This window comes from Equus caballus, chromosome 3, assembly GCF_041296265.1.
Source record: "Equus caballus isolate H_3958 breed thoroughbred chromosome 3, TB-T2T, whole genome shotgun sequence".
NCBI classification, from domain to species: domain Eukaryota; kingdom Metazoa; phylum Chordata; class Mammalia; order Perissodactyla; family Equidae; genus Equus; species Equus caballus.
In genome coordinates, this window is record NC_091686.1 from 82,140,126 (window position 1) to 82,163,341 (window position 23,216).

The 23,216-nt window shown below is 38.7% G+C and overlaps 1 protein-coding gene across 1 annotated transcript in view; it reads right to left on the reverse strand.

Annotated features, from left to right (window-relative positions):
- SPMAP2L (sperm microtubule associated protein 2 like) overlaps positions 1-23,216 on the reverse strand; it is a 52,753-nt gene that overhangs the window by 18,763 nt on the left and 10,774 nt on the right. Inside the window, exons 2-5 of the mRNA XM_023638053.2 lie at positions 17,780-17,810; positions 12,116-12,181; positions 5,281-5,409; positions 2,908-3,045 (exon numbers count right to left, since the gene is read on the reverse strand). Coding sequence (XP_023493821.1) covers positions 2,908-3,045; positions 5,281-5,409; positions 12,116-12,181; positions 17,780-17,810 — 364 coding nt within the window. The remainder of the gene's footprint in view (positions 1-2,907; positions 3,046-5,280; positions 5,410-12,115; positions 12,182-17,779; positions 17,811-23,216) is intronic.

Sequence of the window (23,216 nt, forward strand, 5' to 3'; positions counted from 1 at the left end):
ATTTTAATTCCCTTGTTATTATTTTTACTATATTTAAAAAATTATTTTCTTAGTTGTTCCCCTGGACATCTTAACTTACAACAATCTAGCTGGATTAACACAACTCCATTCCCTCCCCTTCTCTTGTGCTGTTGTTTTTTGTTTTTTGGGTTTTTTTGAAGAAGATTAGCCCTGAGCTAACACCTGCTGCCAATCCTCCTCTTTTTGCTGAGGAAGACTGGCCCTGAGGTAACATCCATGCCCATCTTCCTCTACTTTATATGTGGGACACCTACCACAGCATGGCTTGACAAGCAGTGCCATGTCTGCACCCAGGATCTGAACTGGTGAACCTCAGGCCGCTGAAGAGGAATGTGCACACTTAATCATTGCACCACCGGGCTGGCCCCTGTGCTGTTTTTCTTAAATACATTGTATGCTCACCAACACAGATTTACAATTATTGCTTTATGCAGTTGTCTTTTAAATCAGGTAGGCAAATAAAAGAGTTACAAATAGAAAAATACATTTATATTGTCTTTTATATTTACTTATGTCGTTAGCTCTCTTGGTGCCCTTTATTTCTTCATGTGGATTCAAGTTATTGTCTAGTGTCCTTTCATTTTAGCCTGAAGGACTCCCTTTAGTATTTATTGTAAAGCAGGTCTGCTGGTGATGAATTTTCTCAGTTTTTGTTTATCTGAGAATGTCTCAATTCCTCCTTCATTTTGAAGGATAGTTCTGTTAGCTAAAGTATTCTTGGCTGACAGGTTTTTTCTTTCAGTGCTTTAAACATGTCATTCCACTGCCTTCTGGCTTCTCTGGTTTCTGATGAGAAATCACCTGTTAATCTTATTGCAGATCCTTTGTATGTGATGAGTCTCTTCTCTCTCGCCGCTTTCAAGATTCTCTCTTTGTCTTCGGCTGTGCAGAGTTTGATTGTGATGTGTCAAGGTGTGGATCTCTTTGAGTTTATCATACCTGACGTTTGTTGAGTTTCTTGGATGTGTAGATTAATGTTTTTCATCTAATTTGGAAAGTTTGGGGCTATTATTTCTTCAAATATTCCTTCTGCCCCTTTATCTCTCTCTTCTCTTTATGGGATTCCCATTATGGATATGTTGATACTTTTGATGATATCTCACAGGTCTGTGAGGCTTTGTTAATTTTATTTCATTCTTTTTTCTTTCTGCTCCTTAGACTCGATAATCTCAGTTGACCTATCTTTAAATGTGCTGACTTTTTTCTTCTGACTGCTCAAATCTGCTGTTGAGCCCCTCTAGTGAATCAGCTAAAATATATATCACAAAGCCCGAGCTCACGTAGGTCACTTATTGGAGAGCCCTGTGTGTCTTCAGTAAGCACTTGCTTCCTCCCCACCCTACAATTCTAACAAGCTTGGTTATCCATTCCCAAAGTACAAAACGTAAAAAAAAGAGGCTAGTTAGAGACTATTCCTCTGACAAAAAGAGAAATTACAAGAAAATTATGAGAAGTAAATATCTCATAATCTCAAAGCATAGGCGTCAGACCAGTTAGCCTAAGAAAAACTGTGCTGTGTACTTAAATAGCTCCTGAGAGGTTTTCTATATTAAAGTATAATAGTCAATGTTCATAATAAAGATCTCAATCCAATGAACAACGGTTACATGTATGTTCAATAGCAGAAAAGTCTGCTTAGGAAAGGTGAGAAACAAACTTTCAAAAATATAAAAAGTTTTAGCACTCCAGGGGGTTTCACTTAGATGAAACATCAAAGTGAGTTCTCTCAAAAAGTGCTGACCGATAAAGTATTCCTCTGGCTTTTATATAGAGATGTACAACTACCAAATTTATAAGTGTATTTTAACTAAGTCAGCAGATTTTACTGAATGAACTGATAAATAAGCAAGTGAAGAAATTTTGTGGGAGGAATTGGGCCTCTTTTGCTGGATTCTATGATGGAAAAAGACTCCCGTTCAACCTCTCTCTGAATGCAGGAATCTTTTCTAAAATCCACATAAAGTCACTATTCCAGCCTGTGCTTCAATACTTTCAGGGACTGGGGTGGAGAAGGCAGCTGACTTTTCCAGATAAACGTTTCCATTGCTGGATAGCTAGTCAGGAAGATTTTCCTACACTTAGCTGACATCTGCTGCTCTGTAAATTCTTTGTTCTAAATCCAGTTCTAGGATCAACAAAAAGTAATTTTACTTCTATCTTCTCTTCCCCTGTCAGATGCAAACATTTGAACATGGCTATCACCGCTTCCTTGGTCTCCTCTCTAAGCTAAACACGTCATTGCTCTTAGCTATTTTTCATACAACAAAGTTTCCAGAAGCCTCAACATCTCATTCATCTTCTGAATAGTCTCAAATTTCTTATCAGTTTCTTAAAGTATAACATCTATATGTGGAAACACATATCTAAGGTGTTCCTACTAAAGTAGTGTACAGTAGTACTACCCCCTTGCTGTAATTGTACACTGTGCATATTCCATTAATGCAACCTAACATTTCTCCAGCAACCACATCACAATCTCAGCTTCCATGTGAAAGGTATCAACTAAGTTGTCATTTAAAGACAAGGGCAAATTCAACATCCAAAGCAAAAGAAAGAGCATTTGAAAAGTCACAGAGGCATCAGAGAACATCGAGTTCTACAAATTGCAAAAACCTGTAATGTTTCACTTGTAAATTTCCCTTTAACTGGCTGACAATGGTAAATTTAGCGTGAATTTTAGCTTCACCACAATTTGAGTCAAATGTAATTAGTGATGATGACCTTCTGATTACCTACAATTGCTGCAAATACTTGATTTTTGACCCTGATCCTTTGAAACACAAGTGGACTTTTAGTTTATGAAATTGCATACCCTAAAAGAACAACAATATTGTGACAGTTAACCAAATTAGATTAGAATTTATGGACATTCTCAAGGTACTCCACCTATTCACTAGATACTCTTTCTTGAATCTTTTGGGCTGTGCCAGCTTCTGGATCCTTTTGGAGGGTTGGCTAAACAGGGCAGCAGGAGGGATCGGCCAGATTACAGAGTCTCTACCGCAGCTGAGGTAATATTGAGCCCTGCAAGTTGCAGAAGAGTAAAGAATTAAGTGAAACGAGCATGAATTTAAATTATCATACTAACTTCCAACATTGAGCCCTGGTCTACGGGAGCAGGTATGACAGTCTACCCCTTTACTACTGAGCTATTTTCCACACGAGGAGAAATTAGATACGGTTATAGCCATCAAGTTTTCAGCTGGCTTCTAATATCCTATTCCAAAACAGATAATTTTCTGTAATAAATAAATTGCATCTTCTAACTAGACCAAAAATACACCGATGAAAAGAGAAAATTTGCTGCTTTTAAAACCAAATACTTGGGCCAGCCCGGTGGCGCAGTGGTTAAGTGTGCACCTTCCGCCTCAGCGGCCCAGGGTTTGCCGGTTTGGATCCAGGTTGTGGACATGGCACCGCTTCACAAGCCATGCTGTGGTAGGTGTCCCACATATAAAGTGGAGGAAGATGGGCATGGATGTTACCTGAGGGCCAGTCTTCCTCAGCAAAAAGAGGAGGATTGGCAGCAGATGTTAGCTCAGGGCTAATCTTCCTCAAAAAAAAAAAACCCGAATACTTTCTTAGTCTCTAAGAGATAATCACTAGAGACTGGACAGATATTAAAAGGAAAATAAGAGAATACAGGAACAACTTTACACCAACAAATTTTAAAACTTAGATGAAATGGATAAATTCTTTGAAAGACACATACTACCAATGCTCATTTAGAGAGAAATAATCTGAAGAGCCCTTGACAAGAGTTTAGCTAAGCTACTCCATGGTATTGTTGTCTCAGCAGCCACTTTGTTTGGCTGAGGAGTCCACAGTGACAAACTGACACTGGCTGCTCATGTAAGCACATGCCCTAATGGCAGCCCACAGAATCACAAGTAAAAGTGCATTCCCGATATGACTTCCCCAACAGCCCTTGTGGCCAACGGTCTCCCCTGACTTCCAATGCCTTCCCCTTACACACACCTTAGATAAGACTCCCAAGGAGCTTACCAAAGTCCTACTCTTTTGGTTTGAATTGACCAATCTGGCCTTAGCCCAGGAACCCCAAAGCACTCCACCTGGGACTCTAATTAAGGCATATGCCCCAGTTCCTGCCTCTCTCTGTCTGCACTCTGCCTTGACCTCCCTGTGTAGCCCCTTGAAATGTACCAGGTACTTCCTCTAGGACTTGTGCATATTAAATTTCTCTATTTCAGTTTCTCTTGTGGTCTGTTGAACCGTGGCCCTGCACTCCACTTAACAAGTGTTAATTTGACAAATTCATAACAGCTCCATATCTATTAAATAAATTGAATTTATAGTTAAAAACCTTCCCACTAAAAAACTCCAGGCCCAGATGACTTCATGGGTGGATTCTAGCAAATGTATAAAGAAGAAATAAATATCAATTCTATACATTTTTGAATTGATTCTAAGAGGACAGCATTACCATAAATAAAGATATTACAAGAAACAAAGACATTACCAAAAAACTGCAGACCAATATCCCTGATGAACATAAATGCAAAATTCCTAAAGTTTTATTGGAACACAGACACGCTCAGTTTACACAATGTCTATGGCTGCTGTCCCGCTACAGTGGCAGAGTTGGGTAGTTGCAACTTTGAGGCCAACTTTACCATCCAGCCCCTTCCAGAAAAAGTTTGCTGACTTTTGACTAAAGTTGTATATTTAAATAGATAGAGAAATGGCCACCTCAATTATCTTGGACACCAAACTTCAGATAAATAATAGTATCTTCACCTTTTTCTTGTTACTTTAACCTCCCTTACAGCCTGCACCCATCCCCCCACCCACAGTCTTTCCTCAAAGAGCCAACCAGCAGAAAGCTTAGTCATTCAACAAACATGCCCTAATGCCATTCTTACTTGTAGATGTAGTAATTATCTCATGGTAATCAAACCCATGAGTGGTATACAAAATTCATGCACAAATAAGTTCACCCACTACAGAGTTCTAGATGGTACATATCCTTGCTCAATACTCTAGTTTTATTGAAAAAAATCGAAATCCTGATAAGCCAAAACGTTGTAAGATATAAGTCCACAAGAGCTAAATATTAGACCATACTCTGGAAAAGTTTTACGGTAGCATCAGATTGGAAACACACATAGAATCCCTAATCCTCAATACGTTTTGACTATAGATTGGACAATTTCTGGCTTTTAGATAAAAGGGCTGGGTTATGTATTCATTTTCCCCAGAGACTCCGATGAAGTAACTTGATCACACACCGACACTGACCTGTTAGGGACATATCGGTGGGAGACTTCCTTCGGCTGGGCAAGGTCCTCGAGTCTTCTGGTCAGCTGAGCCTTCAGAGCACCCTGGGAAATAGGGCGAATAGGATCTTGATTCCCCCAAAACAGTTTCCTGTTAGAAAGCAGAAAAATAAAACGGTAAGGAACTCACTACTAACGGACAACTTAGAAATGGCTCTCGACGGCTTCTGTCCTGATTCTACCTCACATCCAGAACACTCTCTGTGAAGTCTTACAATTTCCAGGCATCAGAAACAGATAAACTACATATGGAAGTTACAATAAGAATAAAATAAGACTGTTTCAGCTACTGTGTTAAAACATGGTGACCAAAAAATGAACCTAATAGAGAGAGTTCTGTCTCTGCCATCATGTCATTAACACTGTAATTTATAATCAGGTCCGACATAAAATGGGCATGCCACCTATCTACACTGCTCTCCCCCTTTGGATAAAGCCCTGTACCAGATCTGAAAATAAAATAGCATCAGGGTAATCTTAATCGCTTCCATTTGTGGAATATTTACTGTGGACCAGGTATGGGGCTAAGTGCTTTATAGACATCAGATCTTTTAGTCTCAACAGCCCTGTGAAACAGGTATGATTATTGTGCAGGGGGTGAAGAGAAAACAAGAAATGAGCCCAGGAGTAACCTGAAAAAGCTTCATGGAAGAAAGTAAAAGGCACAGACTCCCAGAAATGACGCACATTCCATGTTGGGGTAACCAGGAGAAATGGAGATAATCAAGCATTAGACAAAGCATGTCTGGGCAGAGGCAGAAAAGTCATGTTGGGAAGTAATTAGCATTGTTGGAATGGGTGGGGAAGGCAGGAGGCGGCCCTGGAGGCCTGGTCGACGAGTCAGAAAAAGGTACCTGAGTAACCTGAGTTTGCACATAACTGAATTTGTCAACCAATTGAGTTTATTCCTTTAAAAGGCCCTAGCTGTTTTTTTTTTCTTTGTATCTATTTTGGCAGATAATGTTTCTTTCTTTACTCTGTAAGCATCAGCCAGAGTCACTATTAGAAATATTAATTAATTAATTAAATCCCCACCCTGTACATTCTGCTGATTCCATTTCCTAAATATGGCTCAAATCTGTCCATTTCTCCTCACTCCCATTGCTATCTCCCTTGTCAGATCCCATTGTCTCCACTCTGTTTTCCACACCACTGCCAGAGTGATCAAGCCATCCCCTTGTTTAAGCTACTTCAAAGGTTTCCACTGGCTTTAGAATGAAGTCCCAACTCCAGACTGTGGCTTACAAAGCTCTCCACAGTTTGGACAAAGAAAGCCTGCCTCACCAGCCTGTACGTTCTTCCAGGGGAGGGACCACATCTTAATCTTTGGGAGATTCCCTCCTTGTATGCTTTAGTGCTGTACACAACAGGGGCACAATCATGGTTTAATGAATGAACGAATAGCAAAAACTGGACCCACCTGATGGTGATGGGACACAGAAATTAGAGAAAATGGGAGGCTAAAGCAGAAGTTGGGGCCTCAGGCGACAAGGGTCAGAGTGGGACTGACAGCGGGAAAGACAATAACTATGCTTCCTAAAGAAAAGGCTGGTGGATAGAGAGGTTAGCACCATGGAAGGGGAGTCAGGAGAGGAAGATTTTGAGAAAAGATGCATGCAATAGATCAAAAAGCATCAAACATAATTTAGACGTCAAAAAGGATGGAAACTGAAAAAAGCAAAAGAAAATAGGATTTGGCCAGGAGAATATCAGCAGTAACAGAAAAAATGAAAAGTATCTTAGGGGTAAACACAAAAGTGCAGGTGAAGAGAGGCTAAGGGGTCAGGGATAGGAAGCAGGGGTGATGGATAATATGCTGGTTTTGTATTCATTATTTCAAATTCAAAGCAAAAGTAACTTTAGACACAACAGTTAAATCAAGTCCATAAAACATGGTCCTGATGATGCCTTCTAGGAACTGAACCCTTTGAGGTTACGAGCTCCTTGAAAATTCTGTCCATAAAAACTAGAAAACACATAGTGTGAACTAAAAGCACTGAGGATTACGTAAAAGACAGGAGATCTGGCTCAAGATAAATTAGAAGAAAAGGATCAGTGGGATGAGAAAGAGCAGAGACTATACAGTCAAGAAAAATGTGGATACAAAGTTCACCAGGAAGATGGAAGACGAACCAGGATGTTAAAGTAGCATATCATGCAGGTAGTTGTTCACTCTACTGTGCCAGCATTTAAAGAGTCACCTATGTTTAGCTGTCACATGGCTAGCAATATCAAGGAAATAAAATTTTAATCTTCTACGGTCCATATGAAGGACTTGACCCCCGAGCATAAGATTCTTACCCATGTCCTACCTGTTTGCTGGATCCATGAAATATAACAAAGTCTGGTGCAATCACACCCTGGAATTCTACAATAGGGAACTAGAAATGTTCTTGAGAGTTCTGTGTTCAGTCATCCCTTTCTGAACAGGAAAATCTCTAGTCTCTAACAGATTTCCAGAGTCAGGAAACACGAAACAGCTTTCATCAGTTTCCTTCCGCAGTGTTACTGTTCTGAAATTCTTATAATGTCTATTATAAAACAAATATTGATTTAGCTTTCATCTCTTTAAACTGGTTTACATACTTGAAGATAGAAGTCAGTCTTTAATCCTTCTTTGCCAGTCTGGCCCACCACAAACTCTTTGAATCTGTCCTCATAGGATCCATCTTCCTTTTAATAATTTCCTTCCTTGGCTTTTGAGGCGCTCTCTTTCCTGATTTCCTTTTGCCTACGCTTTCTCAGCTTCCTTAGGCAGTTCCTCTTTCACAACTTTCACAATGGCCTGTGTCTCAGGGTTCCATCCTCCTCAATATTTTTTTTTAGTACTACTAAATACTGATGATTCCAAAATAGCATCTCCAAGTATCCTCAAGTATTCTCCTGAGTGCTAACTCTGTATTTCCAAATACTTACTGAATGTCTCAAAAGCACCCCCCATGACCAAATGTTCCTTCCTCCCAAATCCATCCCAGTCTTATATTTCCTTTCACAGTTATAACAGCGTTTTCCACTCTATTTCTAAAGATAGAAACCTAGAAATCATATTTGACTCCTCCTCTCCCTCAGACTCTTACATTTCATTTGTCACTAAATTCTGTCCATCTCTGTCTGTTTTGTTTTTCTTTTAAAGATTAGCCCCTGAGATAATATCTGTTGCCAATCTGCTTTTTTTTTTTCTTTTTTTTTTTTTTTGCTGCTTCTTCTCCCCAAAGCTTCCGAGTACATAGTTGCATATTCTAGTTATAGCTCCTTCTGGTTGTGCTATGTGGGATGCCACCTGAGCATGGCCTGATGAGCAGTGCCATGTCAGCGCCCAGGATCCAAACCGGTGAAACCCTGGGCTGCCAAAGCGGAGCGCACGAACTTAAACACTCAGCCATGGGGGCAGCCCCTGTCCATCTCTATCTTGACTCTAACCTTTCTCTTAACCCTTAAGGCCACCGTCTTAGGACAGGCCTTCATTATTTCTCTCCTGCATTATTGTAACAGCCCCAAATCAATCTTCCTGACTCCAGTTCTCCATGCCATCAAAGGGACCATGCCTTTCTAAAACAGTCAGTGCTGTAAATAAATGGGCTTTCTGGGCGACGGACATAGATTCAAATTTCAGTTTTGGTACCTGCAAGCTGGATGAACTTTTCTGAGTTCAATTCCCTAATGAAATCACTCCTTCAGTTTTTCTACTGGTTTCAAATAGGGGTGGGTAGGGAAGAGTGTTTTAAGATTACTGACAGTTCTAGCAATATTTGTTAACACATCTCTTATCAATGTGTACCTCTAATACATGTATATATATCCATCCATGAAAAAGAGAATTTAAAGCATATTATATTTTTAATGTTCAAAAACAAGGCTTTTAAAAATTCAGTTTTTAGATTATAGCAAAGTTTCAGGATACAACATTAATATCCAAATTCTACTGATTTCTTATATACCAACAATGAACAATTGGAATTTGAAGTTAAAAACATAACAGCATTTACACTAGCACCAAAAAATTGTAAATACATAGGTATAAATCTAACAATATATGTACAAGATCTATATAAAGAAGAACTACAAAACTCTGATGAAAGAAATCAAAGAAAAACTGAACAAATGAAGAGACAGTTCATGTTCATGGACAGGAAGACTCACTATTGTCAAGATTTCAGTTCTTCCCAACCTGCTCTATGGATCCAACGCAATCCCAATCAAAATCCCAACAAGTTACTTTGTGGATATCGACAAACTGATTCTAAAGTTTATATGGAGAGGCAAAAGACCCAGAATAGCCAGCCCAATATTGAAGGAGAAGAATACATTCAGAGGACTGATGCCACCTGACTTCAAGACTTACTATAAAGCTACAGTAACCGAGACAGGGTGGTATTGGTGAAAGAACAGACAAATAGATCAATGGGACAAAATACAGATCCTAGAAATAGATCTACACAAATACAGCCAACTAACCTTTGACAAGGGAGTGAAGCCAATCCAATAGAGAAATGATAGTCTTTTCAATAAATGGTGCCAGAAAAACTGGGCATCCACATGCAAAAAAATGAATCTAGACATAAACCTTACACCTTTCACAAAAATTAACTTGAAATGTAACACAGATCTAAATGTAAAATGCAAAACTCTGAAACTTCTAGAAAATAATATAAGAGAACATCTAGGTGACAATGGATTTTACAATGCATTTTTAAGTATGATACCAAAAGCACAATTCATGAAAGAAAAAATTGACAAATTTGACTGCATTAAAATTAAAAACTTTTTCTCTTCAAAAGACACTGCTAAGAGAATGAAAAGACCAGCATATTTGCAAAACACATATCTGATGTCTTAGTTCATTCAGGTTACTATAACAATACCATAGAGGGAGTGGCTTATAAACAACGCAAATTTGTTGCTAACAGTTCTGGAGGCTGGGAAGTCCAAGATTAAAGCATCAGTAGATTTGGCGTCTGGTGAGGACCTGCTTCCTACTTCATAGCCAGGCATCTTCTCACCTTGTCCTCACATTGCAGAAGGGGAGAAGGAACTTTCTGAGATCTCTTTTATAAGGGCACTAACCCCATTCATCAGGGCTCCACCCAGTTGACCTAATCACCTCCCAAAGGTCACCTCCAAATACCATCATATTAGGGATTAGGTTTTAACATATGCATTTTGAGGGGGACACAAACATTCAATCTATTAGCATCTGACTGGTATTCAAAATATACAAAGAACTATTACAATTCAACAATAAGAAAACAAACAACCCAATTAAAAAGTGAGCAAAAGAGCTGAACAGACACTTCACCAAAGATGGCAAATAAGCATACGAAATATGCTCAAGATCATGTCATTAGGGAAATGCAAATTAAAACAATGAGATACCACTATACGCCTATTAGAATGGATAAAATACAAAACATCAAATGCTGATGAGAATGTGGAACAACAGGAACTGTTATTCATTGCTGGTGGGATTGGTACAGACACTTTTGAAGACAATTTAGAAGTTTTTTACAAAGCTAAACATATTCTTACCATATGATGCAGCAATTGCATTCCTAGATATTTACCCAAACGAGATGAAAACTCACATCTATGCAAAACCCTGCCTATGAATGTTCATAGCAGCTTTATTTGTGATTGCCAAAAATTGGAAGCAACCAACATGCCCTTCAACAGATGAATGGAACAGACTGTGGTACAACCAGACAATGGAACATTACCCAGTGCTAAAAAGAAATGAGCTATCATGCAATGAAAAGACATGGAGGAAGCTTAAGCACATACTGTTAACTGAAAAAGTTACATATTGTATGACTTCAACTATATGACATTCTGGAAAAGGCAAAACTATAGATAGAGTAAAAATATCAGTGGTTGTGAGGGGTTCAGAGAGGGAAAGGGATGAGCAGGTAGCGCACAGGTAACTTTTAGGGCAGTGAAACTATTCTGCATAACACTGTAATGGTGGACACATGACATTATGCATTTGTCAAAACCCGTAGAAATATACAACACAAAAAATAAACCTTAATGTAAACTACAGACGTTAGTTAATAATGTGTCAGTATTTCTTCATCAATTGTAACAAATGGGCTACATTAACATAAGATGTTAATAATAAGGGAAACTAGAGGCATGGGTGGTAATATAGAAACCCTGTACTTCTGCTCAATTTTTCTGTGAGCCTAAAACTGCTTTAAAAAATAAAGTCCATTAATTTTTTTAAAGCAATAGGAGATCACAAAAAAAGGAAAAAAAATTCAGCTTTACTCAGGAGCCAAAGAAGAAAAGGGGGAGTCCTATGGCCAAGGGCAGAAGGACAGTGCATCCAGCACGCTGGAGATCCAGAGAACAAGTGTGCTCTGGGCAGAAGCTTAGAGACAGCAGGACCAGATGTTAGAGGCAGGGAAGTTGAACCTGGAGGATGGACACGAGAGTGTCAAAGTGGTTCTCCAATCCGTCTGCCTACTAGAATCATCTGGGAAGCTTTTAACACTCCTGAAGCCTAGGCTGCACCCCAGACCAAGTAAATCAGGATTTCTGGGGACAGGACCCAGGCATCAGTCAGTTTTACATGTCCCCAGGTGATTCCAATGTGCAAACAAATTTGAGAACCACTGAACTAAGGTTAGCCTTCCATACGTTGACTCAACTGAGGTGACAATATTGTTTCAGTGGATCTAGTTGAGCAGAGAGGTGGATATACCTGGGATGCAGGGTTAGTGGGAAGGTAAGAATAATATTTATCTATTTAATATAAGCAACACAATCATCACAAACAAGACTATACAACATTGCCTTACCTATCTGGGGCTCCCCATTGTTTTTTAGGCCTAGAAAGATCTTGGATTCTCTTCCTAGAAAAAAAACTAACAAACACCAGCTGGTTAACTCAAAGAGAATGCTTAACAAATATAGTTACATCAGATGACTCCTACTCAAATAAATCCCAAGGGGCAAAAACTCCCCCCACCCATGCCCTATTTGATATGATTTGAAGAGTGCTGAATAGCTCAAAGGATTAAAAAATATTGTGGACTCAAAATTCTCACTCCTGGAATCATTAATAATATAGTACAAAGTGAAACAAAAACAACAAAAATGCAATAAAACCAAAGTATATTGTCTCCAGAAGACCTCAGATAAAATGCACACTTAATGGGAAAAACCCTCCATTCTTTTTTTTTTTTTTAAGATTTTATTTGTTTCCTTTTTCTCTCCAAAGCCCCCCAGTACATAGCTGTTTATTCTTTGTTGTGGGTCCTTCTAGTTGTGGCATGTGGGACGCTGCCTCAGCGTGGTTTGATGAGCAGTGTCATGTCCACGCCCAGGATTCGAACCAACGAAACACTGGGCCGCCTGCAGCGGAGCACACGAACTTAACCACTCGGCCACGGGGCCAGCCCCCAACCCTCCATTCTTATATTGTTAATTTGCAAATGGCTTGATGGCTTTGGATTCTGATGAGATTGTACAGATAAACTTCAGACAGAATATCTGGCTTTGGGAAAACTATGAAATAGGCAAAATATATTTTGGGTACCACCCCACCCCCTTTCTTCCCTACTCTGCCCCCTTGGACCTTCCCGGACTCTTCTGAATCCACCTACAGCAGACATGTGGGGATATTTGTGCTTCCCAAGTATCCAAGGGTTTCTCTACATTTCTCAGCCTCCCTTGCAGCTGTTTGGAGCTACGTGACGAGCTATGACTAGTTATGTCTAACTTCAGCAGAAGTGTTACGTATCACTTTCAGGGCAAGGCACTTAAGAGCTAGCATGCCTCCATCTCTTTCTTTCCCTGTTGCAGTGACTCTAGAAGGCACATATTCTAGATGGCATAGCTACAAGACAGAGCAGGGCCAGCCAACTCACACTTGGCTGTGATGTGAGGGAGAAATACACTCTCATTGCATTAGGTCATTGAGAGTTTTGTATCTTGTTTGTCACTGCAGCATGGCCTATCCTACGCAGACTGATACACCACCTATGTTACTGTAGCTCATATTATGACTGCTTAAGTACTTGCTTGGAGTTTGAAGGGCACAACAAATAACACCCTTTTTTGCCCACCGAACTAAATGAAAAATAGGCACAGGAGTTGGACCAATAGAATAAAAATACTTTATTACTGACTAAATGATATTGCAGAGAGTAATGTGGATCACTGACATCCCTGAATTGAACTTGTGCCCCAAAGTTGCAAGCCTCCCCCCATCCCCCCCAGGGGCTAAGTTTGCTATGTGACAGAAAGCAGACCACAAAGATGACTCACTGTAGACAGGCAGGTCCCAAAGGGACAGGACCCAGAAGGGGCCGGTTCTCTCTCCCACCTCCATCAGACACATGTCATTCCCACTCCCTGGGGAGTCTAGTTCAGTGATGAGGCAAGAGGCCAAGAGAATTACTCAAGGAAAGTGCTTCTGTTACAAAAAGGGAGGTGACCAGGAAAAGCATTCTCCCTAAAACTTGCCTGAGCTCTTTAACAGGCTCTAAACTGTTTGTGTTAGGATAAGCCCTGGCCCTGGTGTCAAGCAGGATTCAGGCCTGACACAGCCAGTGCAAACCCTCATGTGAAGACATGGCCTCCTCAATTAAACGGTGATTGATGCATCACAAAGCTCCTTTCAGAAAGTGGGACGAGGCCGGGAGGCATTAATAGTTAAGAACTCCCCAAATTGCACAATCACAAAACTGACCATCCACCCTGAACATCAAGTTAAAAGGCTTAATCAGATGGTCTATTTTCACGTTATTCTGTGTTTAATACACTTGCGTTGCCCTTCAGCCTTCAGTAATGACCTATTTGCCCCTTACTGCTTTGCCTTACCTGTGCTAGGGGAGTAATGCAAGTAAAGGATTCTATGCATACAAACTAGGCCACAGTAGTGACAGCGGAATAGCTCCCCCGAGGTCAGAGTGGTGGCGACAGCAACCAACCTTGGGGACATGGAACACGTGGTCCAACAATTCTTTTCACCTAAGATATTATTATTCCAGTACTAACAGTGGAGATTCTGGGTTTTATTATTTTAAAATGGAGTGCCATTTTCTTATACCTGATCAAGTTACTTAGTTCTCTGAGCTTTAGTTCGTTCGTTCAACAAATATTTACTGAGCACTTACTATGTACCAAGTAGTGTTCCAGGGCTGGGAGTACACTGGTGAATAAAGCAGACAAAAACCCTTGCCCTCAAGTGGGGACAGAAAGACAATACATGAAATAAAGTAAATATATAGTACATTAGATGCTAGTAAGAGGTATAAAGAAAAACGAAGCAAGTGAGGGGGATAAGGAGCATGTGATGGGGAGAGGGCTGCGATTTTCAATAGGCGGTCAAAGAAGGCATTACTGATCAGGTTACATTTGAACAATGACTAGCTATACACATTTTTCAGGGAAAGATCATCCCATTCCAGTAGCAATAAATAGCAAGTGCAAAGGCCCTGGGGCAGAAGCATACCTATATGTTTGAAAAATAACAGGAGGCCAATGTGGTTAGCCTCATCTATAAATGAAAATAACTGTACCCATCTCAAAGGGTTGTGTGCCTAGCACATTTTAGCAATGGATTGGGTACTCAATAAATGTTAGTTCCTTTTTCCTTTCTCACCTGCAGCACCTAACATGACACTTTGTATGTAGTAAATACTCAGTAAATGCTAGTCGAGTTGAACTGAATTGGTATTTAATTGTTTAAAATATAAACTCATTATAAGTGCTCTATAAGGGAAAATCATGGAACTATCCGTAAACCGGATACAGGATACATTTAAGATTGTTTAAACTGTTTTATCAATCAAAGAGGTTGCTAGATAAAATACATGTTTGAAGGTAGTAAGAATGGTACCCCACCTCCACACCTTTTTTTCCCCAGTGTCTCATCCTCTGGACTCTTCTAACTCCCCCCTTTTCTATTGTAACTAATCCACCTGTATTTTGTCCCTCAGGACTCTGCTGCTTAATACAAGAGTTTCCAGCCTGCAGTTCCCAAATCCTTAGGGCATCCACGAAGATAATAATGGGAGTCCACTACCTTCAGAACATTTCAAAAAGTCAAATGGAATCCTATACCACCCACAGCCAGGCTGTAGACACTACCCAAAATACCAAATTTGTTTCTGAATTATATCATCTCCATATGTTACTTAATGCTGATAGGAGACTCTGATCAATACTTAGATGTGTCCTTAACTTTTCAAAAAATTAACAAATGCAGTGTGTTTTGTAAACAACAACAACAACAACAAAAATCTTTCAAAACATGAGATTGTGGGAGTGGGTAGAGATAACTAAAAGATTCTTTGGTAGTGAAACGTTCGGGATCTGCTACGTAATTGATAATGATGTAACCCCAAACCAGCCAGTAAATATCTAGAAACAATGAAGATACCGTCCATTGCCAGAAAAAAAATCTACATCCTATTCAAGAGAAGAACGGCTTTGCCACGTAGGTACTGCGTGAGCCCTGTGAGACAGCCTAAGCGAGCTTTCCAGGGAGGGGGACTAGGTGGAGGAGAAAGAAATTCATAGCTGCAGACAAAACATTGTATTATATATTAATCTTTTCGAGCAAGTGAGCTTCTGGCTTCCATAATCACCTCCAAGCCAAGATTTCCCTCACTGCTTTCTCTTCACCAGCTAAGCATTTTTTTAATGTATCATTTTATACAAGACTATTGATAGTTTCCTAGTTCATTCCTGTAGATACTTAAATTGGGTTCTTATTTCAACTGGAAATAATCTCATTAACAACTGCTAATTCTGTGTAGAGGTCTGACCAACACCTCCTTTTCATTCACTTACTATGCATTACGTCACCATAGCTACACCTCCAAACTACATCTCTTCATCTTAACTCAGGCTTCCCTTCTCTCTTGGGTATTGCGTTACCTCACAATGTCTAGTCGTGATCCTGTGCAGAAACAAAAGAATGAGGCTGAAGGATTTAACTCTTGAAGGCAGATTTCTTCAAATGAGGATTACACTGCTGTCCCATGTCTTTATTGACAATTAGTCTCCTACAGTTTGCCAATAGCTAAGAAAGTTTTTGAAATCCTTACCTTGCATGCAGAGCAACAAATATACATTTATATAACAACAATTATGGAAATGATTTCAGGTCTAAATTAATGAGGTAATTCAAATAATTCTCTCTTTCAGTCAAAATTCTCTTTTACATTTAACTAATTTGTTTATACTCAGAAGACATTTTCTTTCATAACAATCAGGGATAGCACATTTGTTTAACACGAATTTTTATAGGATGGGGACAGGGTTACATAATGGAGGTAGCACCATTCCCTCATAGAATCAAACCAAATTAACCAATCAAACAAAAGCAAGAAGTAGCATAACAACAAAAATTTTAAGAAACACTTTCTTCACAGTCTTTTTTTCAAAGTATAAAACTTACTAGGGATAAACTATTTCGCTGTCCATCTAACCACAGGAGAGTTTGCTCACTCAGCACACACTTATTGGAAGTAATGTGGTAATTTGGTAACATCTAGTAAATGTTAGTTCCACCAATTGTTCTCTCAGCTACCACACAACTTTGGGAAAGTGACATCATTTCTCTGAATTTCATTTTCTCTCAGTAAAATCTAGTTGATTACATCTCCCCTATGGACTTCTCAGGATTCTTGTGAGGAAAAAAAAATGTTTTAAACTGCAAAACATTACATAAAAACAAGGTAGCAGTATTTACCGCCTGAAAGAGGTGAGAATAAAAACAATTAGAAAGCCTAGTAAATAGGAAAGGCAAAACAACTCTAATAACAATAAACGTAAATGTTAAACAATAACAATAAATATGAATGGTTTTAACTCACTTATTACAAGAGCGGATAAAAACAAAATCTGGTATTATTCACTTCTCATCTATATGAACCATTGACAAGAACCCTTGGTATTTCTCTTTAATGATTCTATCGTTACCTCTTCTAACTATATCTTAGCCAAACCAAGAGTAAGTATCTACTTTCAAGAGGCATCTATTTTGCACATTGTATGTACACACACACACACACACACACACACTTTTTTTCATAGAGGGCATTTTCTTGAGATTTCGTTAGCTACTGTACTTGAATGAGAGACAAGGCAAGACTGGGACACATTGACCTGGATCTTCAGAAAATCTATGACATGGAGACTGTCAAGAACCCAAGGCCCTTACAGGTTCAGACCTAGCATGTGACACGCCTAGCATTCAGCAAACAAGTAAAACGGGGACTATAATGCTCTCCAACATCTCAGTCTTCTTCCCCATCTCACTCCCAAATCACTTTCTCTCTCTTCTTTCCTTCTCCCACAGGAATTGTCATTAGAAAAGGGCCTAATGAAAAAGGGAAAACACAGAAATCCTCTTCTCACAACGCCCAAGACAGGCTTTCACTTCAAATGGCCCACCTTGAGTCTGTTCCATCCAGCTAGGCTGGAGAGTATTATACCTATAGTCTTACCTTTTCCTTACAAAGACACGGGGACCAGGATCTGTGAAAAGGAAAGTAAAAGCAAAAATTAGATTCAGTAAGAACCAAAGATAGGATAAAGACAGCATCACAAATCAACAGAGAAAGGAGCTAGGAAAAATAACTATTTAGGGAAATGACCAAATTAAATCTGTCACGCTGTGTACCAAAATAAACCACAGGTAAATCAAGGAGTTAAATATTTTTTTAAAACTCTAATTGGAGCAAAAATAAGAGAACATCTACTTAATCACTGGATTTTAATCTCTTAGAGCTAAAGGTGACAAAAGATATAGAGGACAAATACAGATTAGGGACTGGCCCAGTGGTGCAGTGGTTAAGTTCGCACGTTCTGCTTCGGCAGCCCCAGGTTCACCGGTTCAGATCCCGGGTACGGACATGGCACTGCTTGGCAACCCATGCTGTGGCAGGCATCCCACATATTAAGTAGAGGAAGATGGGCATGGATGCTAGCTCAGGGCCAGTCTTCTTCAGCAAAAACAGGAGGATTGGCAGCAGATGTTAGCTCAGGGCTAATCTTCCTCAAAAAAAAAAAAAAGGTTAAAATATTTAAAAATTGAAACTTCTCTGTGTCAAAAATTAAAAGTTGAACAGGAAAAAATTTGGAGGAATATTTGGCAACCAATATTATAAAGACAATAGTCTCAATATTTGAAGAGTACAAAATGTATAGATGAATAAGGAAAACATTAAGGTAGGTGTCAAAAGTTAAATGGACAAAGGATGGGAACTGAATTCATATATGAAGACCTGTAAAAGGCTAATAAACAAAAGAAAAAGTTCAAATTTGCTTGTAAGCAAAACATGCAAATAAAATATGAGATTCTTTTTTGATGAGGAAGATTGGCCCTGAGCTAACATCTGTGCCAGTCTTCCTGTATTTTGTATGTGGGATGCCACCACAGCACGGCTTGATGAGGGGTGCGTAGGTCTGTGCCCAAGATCCGAACCCACAAACCCTGGGCCACCAAAGTGGAATGTGTGAACCTAACCACAATGCTACCAGGCCAGCCCCGAAAATGAGATATTTTTTAAACTATCAATTAGCAAACTTTTTGCAAAGGATAATGATGCTGGAAAGGTAAGATGAGATGAGTACTTGGGTACTGCTGGTAGAAATTTAATTAGTACACTTTATGGAAAACGACTTGGCAGGATGAGTCAGCATTCCTTATACAGTGTTCCTTAATCCAATTCTAATTCTAGAAATGTACCCTAAAGAAACAATTCCAAGTGTGGGCAAAGATTTATGCACAAAAATGTTCACTGCAGTATCTTTAACAGTGGAAAACTGGATACACCTGAAATTTCCAAAACAGAAGACATGGTTAAGCAAATTAAAAAGCATGTGTAGAAGTTTTTTTTAATGTGGGAAAATGTAGGAAATCATACAGGCCAAGTTATCCAAAGGTCTATTATAATAGGCCTCATAATGACAGATTGTTCCAGACAGTTTCTTCTTGGGAGTTTTTAATCACATCCAAGAGTTCTGAAATAACATTTTCTACCCTCTGGAGTGCTTTGGGTGAAGGAAAGTGGGTGTGCTCGGGCAACAGACAGACATGGCTCATTTGTTACTTACTTGGCTGCACAATCTCAGGCAAAGGAATTAACTTCTCTGAAACTCAGTTTCCCCTTCTTAGATAGGAGGATAATAGGTAGGTCTGTGTCATAAATGTAAAGCACCTTGCCTATAATAGGTGCAGAGAGTAGACAAATGATAGAATCATTAGTTACAACTTCAGTGTATCAACAGCTTCAACAGAGCCCTGCAGGAAACACACCATCAAGTATCGATCCACTTCTGCTATGTGCAGCACGGTGCCAGGGCTGAGAGAACAAAAATGAGTGGTCTCTCTTCTCAAGGAGTTGACAGCCTAGTAGGAGATAGGCTATGAACTTTAAAAAAAAAGAAAAGAAAAGAAAAGAAAAGAAAAGAAATGGAATTTTTGAATTCAGATATTTTCTATTACTCTCCTTCTTAAGGGTAACCTGACTCAGACCTAAGGAAAAGGGAGAGTAGTCTACAAAAACGTCCTTGTGACCAGTCATGCTATCACTCGTGAAAGACGCAGCACGTGTTCTGTGGACTCCTCGTGTATTACCAAGCTTGGTTTCTAGTTTTATGTACACAGGTCAGAGAGTCAGTATAATACTGAATCAATCCTAAAAAAACTTCTATAAATATGATAACGTGAATGAATAATGCTCTTTCCTATTGTCCTTTCATACTATAACTTCTCCCATGGTAGAGCTTACACTCTTTATTTTAGAAAACACACTTTTGATGTTATCTCACCAACTGGTAGAATGAAATAGCTCTCAGGTGGCTGTTGTTAGCTAATGTCCCAAGCAAAGCGGTGTTACAATGGTTTCCAAGCTTGTCTGCACATCGGAAACGCCTAGGGATCTTTTCTGCAGGTCCCAGTCCAGACCAATTAAATCACACCCTCTAGGGGTAAGACATGGGCATTGGCACTTTTTGAAGCAGACAACCTGGGGACTATTACAGTACTGTTTCATGGGTAAGATCACTGGCTCTGGAATCAGACTGCCAGCAACCAGATCCTGGATCTAACCTCTGATCTTGGGCGAGTTTACCTATGCTCTCTGTACCTTGGTCTTCTCAAGTGTAAAACGGGTTCTTACCTCAAAACGTTGTTATATGAAAGTTAAATAAGATAATACATGAAAAGCACATTGCATAGTGCCCAAAACACAGTAAATACACAACAAATGGTAGCTATTATTAATCCTAAAAATTCAAGAGTTAAGATTCTGCTTACATTTCTGTGAATAAAGAAGAACATTTGTTTAAGTAATTGTTAAGTTCAAGTGACTGTTCAGGAAGCATTTGCTATTAAGGGTTCCAACTATGAAAACTAATATTAGTGAAAGGAGAAACTAATTGGGAACAGGTACTCACATGTCTTTTCACTGGTTTCTTTATGTATTTATACCCTCCTCTCATTCCTAAAAGGATTTGCGGTTGCTTACATAAACACATACACTACAATAGGATATTATCTGTTTTAAGATGAAAAACTCAAGGAGAGAGGTAGAAAAATAGCAGAGGGAGAAAGGAAAGGAAAATAAAACAAAAGAAGAATGTATCATAAAGCTCAGTACAGTTGTATCAGAGCATCCTACCACTGAAAGCAGAGAACACCAACTTTTCCTAATATTGAAATCTGAAATAATTTCTCTTGTGAGGTCTCAATGGTGTTATACAGGCACAAAATAAATTATCAGACTTGATAATGGAGAGGTGAAGAGAATCCTGCTTTCTTACTTTTTTCCTTCCTCAAACTTTACTCTTGATATATGTGTTTCAAAAAATCAAGTTAAATCAAGAAAAATAAGAGAGTTTCAAGCAAAGTACCATAAATTAGTGAACATAAGGCAAGATTTTTCCCAAAAAGCTATTCCTCAGAAAAGAGGAGCTTACCTTATATGCAAGTTCTTACAAAAACCCATCTTATGAGGCACTTTCTCAATTACTTTATTTTTGCAACAAAGAACTGGTCAAGGAAAACATATTAGCCTGAAACAACTTTAATGCTAGAATGGAATAATTATAGAGCTCTCCTTACAAAAATTAATATTTAAAAACAGAAGAGAGTTGAAGAAATTTAAAACAGATTTACTAACTATTCTTGGGGATGATTCTTGTTGGATGTTGCTCTAAGCAAGCTTTAAACATCATTTAAAAAAGCAAACTAGAAACACAAAACACAAAGAATATAGTGATTGTACTGCGAAGATAAAAGTACACTAAGCAAAGCATGCATTTAAAAAAGTTCTTACTGCTACATTACATGAATGGGTTCTGAAGGCTTGTAACATAATTGCCAGTGACAGCATCAAACATGGGTTCAAAAGAGGCCCTATCTTATCCCTAATAAAATAATGGAATCGAGGCAATGAATGAGACTGGATGCTAAAACCATTTGGCGAAAGGTGGATGGGGAACCTTATAATGGAGCAATGAGCTGACCTCACCTGAACCTATTTATCAACCTTAGAACCACACAAATGGGAGAGCCAAACACTGTGCCTGGAAGCGTCATGCAAGAGGAAGTGCACAGCATCATCTGCGAAATATTCTTGCCCGAAATGATTTATTCTGAATCTAAGCAAGCTTCTTAATCTATACGATTTGCAAGAAATATGGGAGCTAGAAGAAAAATTTAAAGACATCACAAAGAACAAATCAAATTCAGAATATGGGATATTTTACCCAATTTTTCTAACAAATAGTGTTTTTAAAAGGGAGAAGATAAGGGGCTGGCCCTGTGGCCGAGTGGTTAAGTTCACGTGCTCCGCTGCAGGCAGCCCAGTGTTTTGTCGGTTTGAATCCTGGGTGCGGACATGGCACTGCTCATCAAGCCACGCTGAGGCAGCATCCCTCATGCCACAACTAGAACGCCCACAACTAAAATATACAACTATGTACCAGGGGGCTTTTGGGGAGAAAAAGGAAAAAAAATTTTAAAAAATTTAAAAATCTTAAAAAAATTTTTTTTAAAAAGGGAGAAGATAAGGGTTGGTGATAAAGAATAAAAAAGAAGGCACATAACCTCCCAAATGCAATGTGTGGCCCTTGTCTGAGGCCTAATTTAACAAAACCAACTGGAAAATACATTTTTGAGACAATTAGGGAAGCCTAAATATTTAGTGGGTATTAGAGGGTATCAAAGATTAATCATAAATTTTGTTCAGTGTAATAATTACATGATAATTATGTTTTTTTTAAAAAGCCCTTAGCAATTAGAAATGCATACTGAGGAATTTATGGATGAAATGACACGGCATCTGGTATTTACTTTAAAACAATTTGTCCTATAGGATGCTCCAAAAATGTGGGGCTGGAGGTGGGGTGGTGGTGAAGGAGTTGGGAGAGGATGCCTATATGAAACAAGATTAGCAAAATGTTAATAATTATTGAAATTAGGTGATGGGCATATGGGAGTTCATTATAATCTTCCCTATTTTGCGTATGATTGAAAATTTCCATAATAAAAAAATCTTTTGTTTTCTATCTCAAAACTTTACTTAGAAATAAAAATTTACCTAAAAACAAAAATGATATGCCCTGAAAAATTGTTTTAAATTACTCAAAAAGTGACTCTAGTCATGTCAAATATGTATGTGAAAAAATAGAATAAAACTTTTTCATGAAATATGACATTAGAAACAACTATTTCTAAATTATATAATTTATTTTAACATTACTTCAATTTTATATGCATAATGAAATTAACACAATTATAACTAAGCATTTGTCTATTATATCTTTATCCCTAAAAGTTTATATATTCAACTTGGCCAGAATTTTTTAAAATTTCCTTATATTCAAGAATACGTAGCAATCTCACTTTGGCAACATCTTGTTATATCAAATTAA